Below are 14,827 nucleotides of genomic sequence, written 5' to 3'. Positions count from 1 at the left end.
GTGATATATACAGGTATACAGGGAGCTGTGATATATACAGGTATACAGGGAGCTGTGATATATACAGGTATACAGGGAGCTGTGATATATACAGGTACACAGGGAGCTGTGATATATACAGGTATACAGGGAGCTGTGATATATACAGGTACACAGGGAGCTGTGATATATACAGGTATACAGGGAGATGTGATATATACAGGTACACAGGGAGCTGTGATATATACAGGTATACAGGGAGCTGTGATATATACAGGTATACAGGGAGCTGTGATATATACAGGTACACAGGGAGCTGTGATATATACAGGTACACAGGGAGCTGTGATATATACAGGTACACAGGGAGCTGTGATATATACAGGTACACAGGGAGATGTGATATATACAGGTACACAGGGAGCTGTGATATATACAGGTACACAGGGAGATGTGATATATACAGGTATACAGGGAGCTGTGATATATACAGGTATACAGGGAGATGTGATATACAGGGGACTGTGATATATTCAGGTGTAGGCAGGACTGGTTTCTGGCTACCAGTCTGCCCTTCTCCTGGCAGTAAGCTCTGGTAAACACAGGCCTGCCAGGACTAACCCTGGGTTTTCCCCATGCCTTGCAGCTTCAGTGAGTCACAGGGGAGGCGGTGCAACCAGGCCTGTGGTTGTCCAATCAGGGACTCAGACCTGCTTCCTGCTTTTCCTGTACTTAAGGGGCTGCACTACCAAATTCAGCATTTGTGCTTCTACCCCTGAGAGAGGCTGGTCTACCCGAATAACTGTGCAGGGCTCTGCTAGTTTGTACTCCCTCCCCTAGGGAAGTGGAGTGGGAGACTGTTCCACTTACTCCACCAGGGAGTTAGGAAAGAGCTAGGACTGCTTCAAGTTCCCTAGGCCTGGAGTGAATGTCCAGGGATACATCTGAGGGTGAAGGCCCTAAGAAGTTCCTGTTGTTGTGTATGCTGTGCAATCTATCAGGGGAAGGGAAAAGAAACTCTCCTGCAGGGATTGCTCCCCACATCCCTGGGGCCTGTAAGAGATGAAGGCGCTGTCACTGTGAGTACGAATCAGTTTATACCTCAGAAGCCTGTTCTGACATCCCCTACCACCATGCGGGAGACTCAGATCTACTGTGAGCCAGCAAATATGCACCACACTCCATGTAGCAGCAAAATCTCCCAGGGGGGGGGGAATATGTGTTACATTTGGAGGCGCTGCTGAGATCATCAGGACAGGCTTTCAGCGAAGCAAAACTGAAAGAAAATAATGTTTGCTTCAAGAGCAAGTGCTAAGGAAGGGGAGGCTAGGTGTAGTCAGGAGGATTGTAACCTCGCAAAGCACGACCTAGCCGGCCCTAAAGGGTGAATAGATCTGGAGACATAGGGCTATTGCTGCTCTAGTCACCCTGAGGGGGGTAATTGAGATACCTAGAAGGGGGGTGTACCTGGGTGTTCCCCAGGAGCCACCGAGGGAAGGATCTGCGAGACACTGGCAGCTGAGGGGGCAACGTAAGAGTACTGCACAGGGAAGAGTCCAGAGTACTACTAGCCAGTAGCCAGACTATGAGCCACAGAGTGCTCACAAAGGACTGTTATCGTGTGCAGTGTGCTGCATGGGGGAGTTTTGCCTAGCCTGGGGTATATTAATGCCCCACTGGTCAGAGACTACCATGTGCTGCAGCGACCACAGGAAATGGATTCCCGAAAGAATCGGGACTCCTGTGGGGTCAGAGAACAGACTGTGCTCGAGATGGAGGTTCCCTTGTTTGGGATACTAGACGTGACTCATAGTTAATAGAAGGAATTGTGCACAAAATGGAGGCTTCCCTGCCCGGGAAGGCGCCACGTGAGTTGCACGATCTAAAATGGCGTCTCCCGCCAAGTCTGGAGCGCGCACGTGCCGCTTGCAAACAGGCTGAACGAGAACTTTATGCAGAAATCTGTCTGGGTCTGGTGCGAAAACCAGAGCCCCGCCCCCGCGATGTGCGTGGCTCAACGCTGAGCCAAAACCACTCCTCGCTGCTGTGTGCCCCTCCTCTAAACTCCACCAGAGGGGGGGGGGCACAGTGAGCACCAATCAGAGAGCTCTATCTACACTGAGGGAGGAGCCGGATGCGAGCTGCCGCACCTTCAGTTCCTGGGAGCTAGCAAGCAGAATGGAGCTTCCTATACAGTGCGGCCTGCGGTGCTAATACCCACAGCCGCCATAAAGAAGGACTGGGCCGTCACTCTGATCGTTGCGGCCCTCCCAGAAAAGATGGCCGTGGATGCTCCAGTGGACCTGTGCGCCCTAACAGATGTTCCAGGGGGTCCGAGCACCCCGGTTCCAGACTCGGTTCAAGAGCCGGAACCCCAGATGTCAGAACCACCGGGTAAGGTGACTACCCAGGGAGAGTTGAGAGCGGTTCAACTAGTGGCGCAGAGGCGGGATCGCTTTCTGCCGCTAGCCATCTGTGAATGTGAGGCGCCCGACGCCGTTCCCCTGCGGAGGTGTCCCTACCCTCATCATCTTCTACCAACGACAGTAGCCGACCTGTGCTGATGCGCCAACCGGCGGACTGCCATTGTGAAGCTGAGGACAAAGAGCCACCTACCTTCAGAGTGGAGCGGCAGAGTTCAGAGACCACCACACGGCGAGAGCTGGTGCGGCCTGAACCGCGGAGAAGCCCCACGGCCGTGGAGGCTCCCAGTGTTGTCGAGGAGGTACCTGACAGCGTTCCAGATGAACCGACGACCATCTCGAGCCAGCGGAGCGGTGAGGCAACAACCCTTTACTCCCTGCAGGCTGCGATGGAGGTATCCAGTGAAGAGGCCCTGCTCGGCGCCTACTTCTACAAAGAGGAACGCCATGTACTTCCGGCACAACCCCCTGAGCGATGACGTACTTCCGGTGCGGGACCTGGACCTGGCCTCTCCAGGCGCGAAATGGAGCGCTCTATTCACAAGGTTGTGGACCGTGGAAAATGCCAGCCTGCTGACACAACCACTAAGAGGGCATCACCAGTGGTAGGCCGTGGCCTAGCCAAGGACTTTGCCCCGGATACTGTTGCTTTCAAGGCCCCAGCCCCTGGCCCCATTGCCACTGCCATTGTCCCTGTCCCATCTAGTTCGGGTTCCCGACACAGCCACCATGGGTCACTGGGTGAACAGAAAGTCCCCAAGCCACCAACTGATTACCGGGACTGGGTGGGTTTGGTTCAGGACACTGGGGTTTCGGATAATGTTGTCCATGTGGTACTGTACCTATTGCTCGGGTAAAACCCTATGTGAGAGTTGCCAGAAATCGCCCAAAAGCCTTACTCTATTTTCTGCTTTGCCCGGGGTCCTATAATGCTGTTAAGACGGCCCTGCCCGTAGCATGCATAAGAACAAATCCCAATAAAAAAATCTAACTTTCCTGGAGGTGAAAATATGTTTGCGAGGGTAACGTAAGACTTGATAGAAAAAAATCTAAGATTAAATAAAACTTAAGCTAATAGCGCCACCTAGTGTTATTAAATTGCTAAAAATACTAACTTTACAGAAAGCCTCTTACCGTCCGCTGAGGTCAGTGACGCAGGTCAGCTCCGCTGAGGACAGTGACGCAGGTCAGCTCCGCTGAGGACAGTGACGCAGGTCAGCTCCGCTGAGGACAGTGACCCAGGTCAGCTCCGCTGAGGACAGTGACCCAAGTCAGCTCCGCTGAGGACAGTGACCCAGGTCAGCTCCGCTGAGGACAGTGACCCAGGTCAGCTCCGCTGAGGACAGTGACCCAGGTCAGCTCCGCTGAGGACAGTGACCCAGGTCAGCTCCGCTGAGGACAGTGACCCAGGTCAGCTCCGCTGAGGACAGTGACCCAGGTCAGCTCCGCTGAGGACAGTGACCCAGGTCAGCTCCGCTGAGGACAGTGACCCAAGTCAGCTCCGCTGAGGACAGTGACCCAGGTCAGCTCCGCTGAGGACAGTGACCCAGGTCAGCTCCGCTGAGGACAGTGACCCAGGTCAGCTCCGCTGAGGACAGTGACCCAGGTCAGCTCCGCTGAGGACAGGGACCCAGGTCAGCTCCGCTGAGGACAGTGACCCAGGTCAGCTCCGCTGAGGACAGTGACCCAGGTCAGCTCCGCTGAGGACAGTGACCCAGGTCAGCTCCGCTGAGGACAGTGACCCAGGTCAGCTCCGCTGAGGACAGTGACCCAGGTCAGCTCCGCTGAGGACAGTGACCGAGGTCAGCTCCGCTGAGGACAGTGACCCAGGTCAGCTCCGCTGAGGACAGTGACCCAGGTCAGCTCCGTTGAGGACAGTGACCCAGGTCAGCTCCGTTGAGGACAGTGACCCAGGTCAGCTCCGTTGCCGAGTATTGCCAACCAATGCTTGAAATACATTGGACTTAGCAATTGAGAGCCTAAAAACTCATATAACGGCACCAATGATAAAAGGAGTATTATTAAGCATCAGATCTCCCTAAACCTAAAGAAAAACAGAATAAACTCCTTGGCATCATCACAGGCATAATGTATCGTCTGTTGGGTTGGTACAAATCTTAATGGAATCCTAAAGGATTACACACGTGTCCCCATAAAATTGTATATCTAAAAATTAATTCAAATCCAAAAAAACAGAGTGGGGTAATAAGGAGGCCGACGGGGCCAAAATTAGGCCGCACACAGCTCAGAACAACCAAAAACAAATAATAAAAGGTGGCCGATGGTGGCGTGGATATATAACTGCGGCGAAAGCAAAAGGCCGTTAGAAAAGGGGCTCTCAATCGCAATGATATCAACGAGACCTTGAACCTTTTATTTTAAATAAAGGCCCCAAGATCAATATCAACGTTGAGGCCGTGCGGAGTCATGGTCTTAAGCCTGGACATCCAATAGGTCTCCATGCGACTGAATTTAGTCAGCCTATCTCCTCCTCTGATGTCCTGGGGAATACATTTAATCCCCTTGTACACCAGTCCCGCTGGGTCTGCTCCATGGGTTGTCTCCAAGTGTCTGGAGACACTATGCGTGGCCAACCTCCTGCGGATATTGCCCATGTGCTCCAGCACGCAGACTCTGAGGGGTCGCGAAGTTCGTCCGACGTACTGGAGACCACATGGGCACTCCAGGAGGTAGACCACGAATGTGGACCTACAGTTAATAACATTTTTAGTTTTAAATTCCTCCCTGTTGTGTGGGATTTAAAGGTGCTCTTTTCCTTGGAGTCCTGCGTGCAAGCCTTGCATCCCTGACAACTAAAGAGACACACCGGTCGTGAGAGCCAGTTGGGAGTGGTTGCCTTCGCCTTATTCTTTAAAAGACTTGGCGACAGCCTATTCTTTAAATTTGTGCCATTCTTAAAAATAATTTTTGGCATCTCTGTAGTTACTTTTTTAGGACCGTGTCCATTTGTACTATGTGCCAATGCTTCCTAATGATTTTTCTGATTATATCAGCATCTTTATTGTATCCAGTAACGAAAGGGACGTTAAATGTTGTATTCGTGATCTTGGGCTTCACCACTAATAGATCCTTTTGTTGTAAGGCTGAAGCTTTGCTGATTGCTCCCCCAATTAGGGTTGAATTATACTTCCTCTCTATGAATCTTTTTTTGAGGCTCTTAGTTTGGTCTCTGAGGACAGTATCCTCTGTACAGTTCCTCCTCACTTGTCGGAATTGCCCATAGGGGATATTGTCAATCCACTGTCTATCGTGGCAACTCGAATTGAGCGGGTAATTGTTCGAGTTGACTTCTTTTTTTTTTTTAAAGTTTTTGTTTTGACTTTTTTGTCCTCTATATATTGTTAAATCTAAGAAGTGAATTTCTTTATCACTGCACTCCGAAGTGAATTTGAGATTTATCTCATTCTGATTTATATACTGTATGAAGGAATCCAATTCGTCCCTTGTACCCAAATCTCCATATAAAAAGAACATCGTCTATATACTGCCTCCAATTTACAACACTAGGTGGCGCTGTTAGCTTAAGTTTTATTTCATCTTAGAATTTTACTATCTAGTCTTACGTTACCCTCGCAAACATATTTTCTCCTCCAGGGAATTTGGAGGTTTTTATTCGGATTTGTTCTTATGCCTCAGCTTTTAATACTGGCAGGGTTACGATTTGAATAAAGAGCAGCTATGGGAACGTATCACTGAATGGCAGCATCAGAGCCTTAACAATATATGTAGTATACGAGGTATTGGTGTGTTATAGTCAGGAAGGATTATGTGATATTGTTTTTTAAAATTTAGAATGTGAAACTACTTATTTTTTTATGTTATTACAATAACTTTGCTGTAAGGTGTTTTCATCTATTATACCACCCACTTTCATTGTGCCAATGAGGGGTTAACGTCATTTTTTCATCGGATACCAGTGTAACTTGAGTAAGCCGGGACACGGGACTTCGGAGCAAGTAACCATTGGTTACAGACTGACTGACATCATTGCGCATGCGCATTACTGACTGTAAGGAGGGTATTTAAACACTATACGGGACTTCTGTGGAGAGCCTGAGGAAGATTTTTTTCAAATCGAAACGCGTTGCTCTAGTCCACACAAGAAAGTTTGTACCTCGGAGGACACCGTAGCAAGGAGGTGGAAGTGCGTTCCAGCCCTGCGTGTCACCACCTGCTGCCCGGACGCGGAAGCAAGAAGCGTTTGAGCGGAACTAACCCCACTGTGAGGATTCGCCATCCTGAGGGCCAGAACTCACCATTCCATTCCATCAGGCACTCAGGAAGCCCGATGCCACGGCGGTTCCGCTACGCGCGCGCACGGTCTGTCCCTCCGTGGGTTCCGCGTCCAATCTCTGCCTCCGCTCTGACATGGGGTCTACTTGTTCAGCCAGTCTTCCCCCCGGATCACTTCCCAAGCTCCGCCTCTGCCCTGACGACGGACATGCGCCACTGACCAAAGACTGTTTCCAGCTCTGTTTGCGAGCAATCCCCGCTCCTGGGAAATTGCTCCTAGAGACATTTGTTTCCAAGATTTCGTTTTGGGAACAAGATTTTTTCGTTTGCCCCTGTCCCAGTAAGTGTATTTTGAGTGTTTTTGTAAACGAATGTGTGTTCATTCTGTAAATAATTCACAATTTATTGTATCTCTTGCTTTGCTCAATCAAAGGATCCGGATATTTTGGTGTTAAAAGTTCTGGTCTACCGTGACATATACACAGGTATACAGGGGGCTGTGATATATACACGGGGCTGTGACATATACAGGTATACAGGGTGGTTTTATACACAGGTATACAGGGAACTGTGACATACAGGTAAACAGGGTGTTATATACACAGGTATACAGGGAACTGTGATATATATGGGGGACTGTGATATATACAGGGTGTGACAGGATGGCCTCGTGGCAGGGGACTGATATATACAGGTATACAGGGTGGTTATATACCCAGGTATACAGGGGACTGTGATATATACAGGCTGTGGCAGGGCAGCCTCGTGGCGGGTCAGTAAGAGGCTAAACAATGGGTTAGGCTTTAACTCCACTGGTTTATTCTCAATAAACACAACAGAAGAATAAGCACACTGTCCCTTTAAGGAAAAACACAAACCATAAAATAAAAACCTACTCCCCTTGGGAGACTTCCTACACAGCATAGTCCCTATCTACCGGGCCGGCCAGCTAAGGAAGTTAACAGCCCCCAAAACATACCCTCATGTTTAGAGACATAATATCAGGGAATAATATTAAAGTCCTTATCTGTTAGATGGGGAACTGTGACCCATGTGAGTCCAGGCAATCCCTCTGGTCACATCAGAGCTCTGCTTCCTCCTTAGGTCTGGAACGTTGGTTCCTTGGAACAGGGCTATGGCCCTTCTGTTTCCTGGGTGTGATTCCCAGATGGTCCCAAGACCCTGCTCCCTGCAGGCCTGGGGACCAGACCAACCAGCGTCCTCCTGGTTGGGGAAAAGTCTCTCTCTGTGGCAGCTTTCTGTCTGCAATGTAAACCTCCCGTTCATTCAGGAGTTCTGGCTTAATTGGTTGCACCTGCCGCTAGCCTCTCCAGGAGGAATTTAACTGCTTGCATGCTGGGAAGCCCCCATACTGCACTACTCCAGCATACAAAGATAGTGACTGTCACAAGGTATATGGGTGCTGTGATTTATACAGGTGTATGGGGGCGGTGGTATACACAGGTATACAGGGGTGACATGTCTCCTTGTCCCTTGATCAGATTACCTGGTGGAGAAGGATAACACGTATTGCGTGTGTGAGACCCCGTGTAACACGGTAAGATACGGGAAGGAGCTTTCCATGGTCCGGATTCCTAGCAAAGCGTCAGCGAGATACCTGGCCCGTAAATACAACAGGAGTGAGGAGTATATCGCGTGAGTCTAATCTCTGTGTACTGTGTTCTCACTGTGTACTGTGTTCTCACTGTGTACTGTGCTCTTACTGTGTACTGTGCTCTTACTGTGTACTGTGTTCTCACTGTGTACTGTGCTCTCACTGTGTACTGTGTTTTGTGTTCTCACTGTGTAGTGTTCTCACTGTGTACTGTGTTCTGTGTTCTCACTGTGTACTGTGTACTGTGTTCTCACTGTGTACTGTGTACTGTGTTCTGTGTTCTCACTGTGTACTGTGTTCTCACTGTGTACTGTGTTCTCACTGTGTACTGTGTTCTGTGTTCTCACTGTGTACTGTGTACTGTGCCCTCACTCTGTACTGTGCCCTCACTCTGTACTGTGCCCTCACTCTGTACTGTGCCCTCACTATGTACTGTGCCCTCACTGTGTACAGTATACTGTGCTCTCAGTATGTACTGTGCCCTCACTGTGTACTGTGCCCTCACTGTGTACAGTGTACTGTGCTCTCACTGTGTACTGTGCTCTCACTGTGTACAGTGTACTGTGCTCTCACTGTGTACTGTGCCCTCACTGTGTACTGTGCTCTCACTGCGTACTGTGCCCTCACTGTGTACAGTGTGCTGTGCCCTCACTGCGTACTGTGCCCTCACTGTGTACAGTGTGCTGTGCCCTCACTGTGTACTGTGCTCTCACTGTGTACTGTGCCCTCACAGCTGACAGTCTCTCCAGTGTGAGCGGTCTCTTCTCACAGCTGACAGTCTCCCCTGTGGGCGGTCTCTTCTCACAGCTGACGGTCTCTCCTGTGTGAGCGGTCTCTTCTCACAGCTGCGTTCTCTCCTGTGTGAGGTCTCTTCTCACAGCTGACGGTCTCTCCTGTGTGAGCGGTCTCTTCTCACAGCTGCGTTCTCTCCTGTGTGAGGTCTCTTCTCACAGCTGACAGTCTCTCCTGTGTGAGCGGTCTCTTCTCACAGCTGCGTTCTCTCCTGTGTGAGGTCTCTTCTCACAGCTGACGGTCTCTCCTGTGTGAGCGGTCTCTTCTCACAGCTGCGTTCTCTCCTGTGTGAGGTCTCTTCTCACAGCTGACAGTCTCTCCTGTGTGAGCGGTCTCTTCTCACCGCTGACATTCTCCCCTGTGGGCGGTCTCTTCTCACAGCTTATGGTCTCTCCTGTGTGAGCGGTCTCTTCTCACAGCTGCGTTCTCTCCTGTGTGAGCAGTCTCTTCTCACAGCTGACAGTCTCCCCTGTGGGCGGTCTCTTCTCACAGCTGACGGTCTCTCCTGTGTGAGCGGTCTCTTCTCACAGCTGCGTTCTCTCCTGTGTGAGGTCTCTTCTCACAGCTGACAGTTTCTCCTGTGTGAGCGGTCTCTTCTCACAGCTGACAGTCTCTCCTGTGTGAGGTCTCTTCTCACAGCTGACGGTCTCTCCTGTGTGAGGTCTCTTCTCACAGCTGACGGTCTCTCCTGTGTGAGGTCTCTTCTCACAGCTGACGGTCTCTCCTGTGTGAGGTCTCTTCTCACAGCTGACAGTCTCTCCTGTGTGAGCGGTCTCTTCTCACAGCTAACAGTCTCCCCTGTGGGCGGTCTCTTCTCACAGCTGACGGTCTCTCCTGTGTGAGCGGTCTCTTCTCAGAGCTGCGTTCTCTCCTGTGTGAGGTCTCTTCTCACAGCTGACAGTCTCTCCTGTGTGAGCGGTCTCTTCTCACAGCTGACAGTCTCCCCTGTGTGAGGTCTCTTCTCACAGCTGACGGTCTCTCCTGTGTGACGTCTCTTCTCACAGCTGACAGTCTCTCCTGTGTGAGCGGTCTCTTCTCACAGCTGACGGTCTCTTCTCACAGCTGATGGTCTCTCCTGTGTGAGGTCTCTTCTCACAGCTGCGTTCTCTCCTGTGTGAGGTCTCTTCTCACAGCTGACAGTCTCTCCTGTGTGAGCGGTCTCTTCTCACAGCTGACAGTCTCCCCTGTGTGAGGTCTCTTCTCACAGCTGACGGTCTCTCCTGTGTGAGGTCTCTTCTCACAGCTGACAGTCTCTCCTGTGTGAGCGGTCTCTTCTCACAGCTGACGGTCTCTTCTCACAGCTGATGGTCTCTCCTGTGTGAGGTCTCTTCTCACAGCTGCGTTCTCTCCTGTGTGAGGTCTCTTCTCACAGCTGACGGTCTCTCCTGTGTGAGGTCTCGTCTCACAGCTGACAGTCTCTCCTGTGTGAGGTCTCTTCTCACAGCTGACGGTCTCTCCTGTGTGTGGTCTCTTCTCACAGCTGCGTTCTCTCCTGTGTGAGGTCTCTTCTCACAGCTGACAGTCTCTCCTGTGTGAGGTCTCTTCTCACAGCTGACAGTCTCTCCTGTGTGAGCGTTCTCTTCTCACAGCTGCGTTCTCTCCTGTGTGAGGTCTCTTCTCACAGCTGACAGTCTCCCCTGTGTGAGGTCTCTTCTCACAGCTGATGGTCTCTCCTGTGTGAGGTCTCTTCTCACAGCTGACAGTCTCTCCTGTGTGAGCGGTCTCTTCTCACAGCTGCGTTCTCTCCTGTGTGAGGTCTCTTCTCACAGCTGACGGTCTCTCCTGTGTGAGCGGTCTCTTCTCACAGCTGACGGTCTCTCCTGTGTGAGGTCTCTTCTCACAGCTGACGGTCTCTCCTGTGTGAGGTCTCTTCTCACAGCTGATGGTCTCTCCTGTGTGAGCGGTCTCTTCTCACAGCTGCGTTCTCTCCTGTGTGAGGTCTCTTCTCACAGCTGACAGTCTCTCCTGTGTGAGGACTCTTCTCACAGCTGACAGTCTCCCCTGTGAGCGGTCTCTTCTCACAGCTGCGTTCTCTCCTGTGTGAGGTCTCTTCTCACAGCTGACAGTCTCTCCTGTGTGAGCGGTCTCTTCTCACAGCTGACGGTCTCTTCTCTCTCTCTCAGGGATAATATAATGGTTCTGGACATTTTCTTTGAAGCTTTAAACTACGAGACCATCGAACAGAAGAAAGCGTATGAGGTCGCGGGACTGCTGGGTATGTGAGAGAGAGCGCTGGGTGTGTGAGAGAGAGCGCTGGGTGTATGAGGTCGTAGGACTGCTGGGTATGTGAGAGAGAGCGCTGGGTGTGTGAGAGAGAGCGCTGGGCGTATGAGGTCGTAGGACTGCTGGGTATGTGAGAGAGAGCGCTGAGTGTGTGAGAGAGAGCGCTGGGTGTGTGAGAGAGAGCGCTGGGTGTGTGAGAGAGAGTGCTGGGTGTGTGAGAGAGCGCTGGGTGTGTGAGAGAGCGCTAGGTGTGTGAGAGAGCGCTAGGTGTGTGAGAGAGAGCGCTGGGTGTATGAGGTCGCGGGACTGCTGGGTGTGTGAGAGAGCGCTGGGTGTGTGAGGGAGAGCGCTGGGTGTGTGAGGGAGAGCGCTGGGTGTGTGAGGGAGAGCGCTGGGTGTGTGAGGGAGAGCGCTGGGTGTGTGAGGGAGAGCGCTGGGTGTGTGAGGGAGAGCGCTGGGTGTGTGAGGGAGAGCGCTGGGTGTGTGAGGGAGAGTGCTGGGCATATGAGGTCGCGGGACTGCTGGGTGTGTGAGAGAGAGCGCTGGGTGTGTGAGAGAGAGCGCTGGGTGTGTGAGAGAGAGCGCTGGGTGTGTGAGAGAGAGCGCTGGGTGTGTGAGAGAGAGCGCTGGGTGTGTGTGAGAGAGCGCTGGGTGTGTGAGAGAGAGCGCTGGGTGTGTGAGAGAGAGCGCTGGGTGTGTGAGAGAGAGCGCTGGGTGTGAGAGAGAGCGCTGGGTGTGTGAGAGAGAGCGCTGGGTGTGTGAGAGAGAGTGCAGGTGTGTGAGGGAGAGAGAGCGCTGGGTGTGTGAGAGAGAGCGCTGGGGGTGTGAGGGAGAGAGAGAGCTGGCTGTGTGAGAGAGAGAGAGAGCTGGGTGTGAGAGAGAGAGCTGGCTGTGTGAGGGAGAAAGAGAGCTGGTGTGTGAGGGAGAGAGAGCGCTGGGTGTGTGAGGGAGAGAGAGCGCTGGGTGTGTGAGGGAGAGAGAGCTGGGTGTGTGAGGGAGAGAGAGAGCTGGCTGTGTGAGAGAGAGAGAGCTGGGTGTGTGAGAGAGAGAGAGCTGGGTGTGAGAGAGAGAGCTGGCTGTGTGAGGGAGAAAGAGAGTTGGGTGTGTGAGGGGGAGACAGAGAGCTGGTGTGTGAGGGAGAGAGAGCGCTGGGTGTGTGAGGGAGAGAGAGCGCTGGGTGTGTGAGGGAGAGAGAGCTGGGTGTGTGAGGGAGAGAGAGAGCTGGCTGTGTGAGAGAGAGAGAGCTGGGTGTGTGAGAGAGAGAGAGCTGGGTGTGAGAGAGAGAGCTGGCTGTGTGAGGGAGAAAGAGAGTTGGGTGTGTGAGGGGGAGACAGAGAGCTGGGTGTGAGAGAGAGAGCTGGCTGTGTGAGGGAGAAAGAGAGCTGGGTGTGTGAGGGGGAGAGAGAGAGCTGGCTGTGTGATGGAGAGAGAGCTGGGTGTGTGTGAGAGAGAGAGCTGGGTGTGAGAGAAAGAGTTGGGTGTGTGAGGGAGAGAGAGAGCTGGGTGTGTGAGGGAGAGCGCTGGGTATGTAAAGGAGAGCGCTGGGTGTGTGAGGGAGAGCGCTGGGTGTGTGAGGGAGAGCGCTGGGTATGTGAGGGAGGGAGTGTGCTCTGATACTGTCTGATTCTCCCTCTCTCTCTCTGTGTGACGGACACTCTCTTTCTCTGTGCAACACACACTCTCTCTGTGTGACGCACACTCTCTCTCTGTGTGACGCACTCTCTCTCTGTGTAACACTCACTCTCTCTGTGTAACACTCACTCTCTCTGTGTAACACTCCCTATCTCTGTGTAGCCCTTTTTGTGAACCGGCCAACCCACCCAATCTCACATTGGCCCCTCGTGGTCTAACCGGTCCCTTTCCCTGCAACACACCTGCTCTAAAGGACTACTGGTACTGCATAACCTGTGTGGCTCCAGGAGATCTGAGCCTCCGCTAGCTGGGAGCCTGGGGAAAACCCTTACCCTTACTTGGTGCAGCGCCTCCACTTACCCAGGATCCCCCGTTAGGAAAGATAGCCCTGAGTAAGAAATACAATGACACTCGTATACGATAAAACACTAACTAACACTTTACTTAACACACACATATAACTCATTACATAACATCACATAACATAACCTGATGCTCTACTCGCATCACCTCAACCCAATGTCTGGTGTTCCCCAACCAAGTGTCCTGTGATCACCCCACACCCAATGTCTCGTAACTCCTACGGAGGTCGTGGGTGACTGCGCAGTCACTATATTAAGCTAGGGCCCAGTTGGTGCACTTATAAGAATGAAGATACCTTCCGAGCACTCCGATGCTCGGGACCGCAACTTTCTTCTCAAAGGGTCAGACGTCCGTCTGATCCTTTCCAGGTACTCTGCCGGTGGACCCCAACGAGGGTCCCACCGCTCAACGGGAACTGCAACCGGACCACGGCAACACCAACCGCATGGGAACAGCAACCGCCGCTTCCTCCTATCGCTAACTACTACTTAGAGTGATAGCAACCCTAACCTAGGGCCTGTCCCTGAGGAACCGCAACCTGGGATGGCTTGAGGGAAACTCCTAGGGTCTGTGGACATAACCTGCCCCCCCTTCCCCTAGCTACCCCGTCCTAACTGTAACTGCTACTAGCTATTCCCAACTCACCTGCAGCTGACACACCGCACACACTGTCAGCCTGCAGGGATCCACACTTCACACACACTGCACGCACTGTGCCCAGCACATACAGCGACACTACTCACAGGCAGCTGCAATCACACACAGCCCCTGGATCCCGCAGCAACCACACTGCTAGCACACTGTGCCTCTTTGCCAGTGCCCACAGCACTCTCCGCTGCGACACTGCCAAACCAGCACCTTCCACACTCAAGGGTCACCTCCCTAGCTAAGGCGTCCCTCTTCAGTTACCCCCTGCCCTTTACCCGGGAATTGGGGCCTGCCTGGGGATCTAGGGAGGACCCTTACCTGATGCAGGAGCCACGCGCTCCCTGCACCCTTCCTACACCTTCCTTCTCCTCTGCCTGACTGACTGTTGCAAAGCCCGGGAAATGTATCTCTTTTCCCGGGCTGAGCTTCCTTCAGCCCTATTGGCCACTAGGGAGCACCTGACCTCTGCCTCCCTAAGCCTCCTGGGAATTGTAGTTCCCAGGGGCTGCCTAATGCATTGGGGCCGCGTGCGCGCTTCCCTCGCGCATGCGCAAACCCCTAATGGCCGCCTCAACCTTCCTATCCTCTTCCCTACTCTCGCGCGACCTCTCCCTAGCCCTGGAGTCCTATCGCGCGCTGGCCGCCTCCTGCGCATGCGCGAACCTACGCGCAATGGCGGCGCACTCTCGCCTAGCCGCCGAGCCGGTGGCAACGCGATCGTGGCCTTAGCGACGGCCCGATCGCGTCCCCGGCAACCACAAGCGCGATCTGCTCCCTGCACTGGCCCCCACCCTCGCGAAGTGCCGGCGGGTCCGTCAAGGCCTCCGGCGGCACCCGCTACCGCACGGCACTCGCGGAGGGGGGCCAGAAAGATAAAATTTACCTCGGGGCTACATTC

At 52.7% G+C, this 14,827-nt stretch overlaps 1 protein-coding gene across 2 annotated transcripts in view; it reads left to right on the top strand.

The window, feature by feature from the left end:
• The first annotated feature begins 873 nt into the window (after positions 1-873).
• The window catches only part of LOC142473254 (acid-sensing ion channel 3-like), a 42,803-nt gene continuing 28,849 nt past the window's right edge, over positions 874-14,827 (top strand). The window contains exons 1-3 of one of the 2 annotated variants that reach the window (XM_075580443.1): positions 874-1,058; positions 8,159-8,312; positions 11,187-11,278. In XM_075580443.1, the coding sequence (XP_075436558.1) occupies positions 8,239-8,312; positions 11,187-11,278 (166 nt within the window). In that variant the 5' untranslated portion in view covers positions 874-1,058; positions 8,159-8,238. The remainder of the gene's footprint in view (positions 1,059-8,158; positions 8,313-11,186; positions 11,279-14,827) is intronic. The other variant, XM_075580444.1, reaches the window with a different exon arrangement.

The sequence above is a fragment of the Ascaphus truei genome (genome assembly GCF_040206685.1).
Source record: "Ascaphus truei isolate aAscTru1 chromosome 2 unlocalized genomic scaffold, aAscTru1.hap1 SUPER_2_unloc_1, whole genome shotgun sequence".
Classification (NCBI taxonomy): Eukaryota; Metazoa; Chordata; class Amphibia; order Anura; family Ascaphidae; genus Ascaphus; species Ascaphus truei.
Note: the sequence above shows the minus strand (reverse complement) of the source record. Positions and strands in the feature narration are given on the sequence as shown.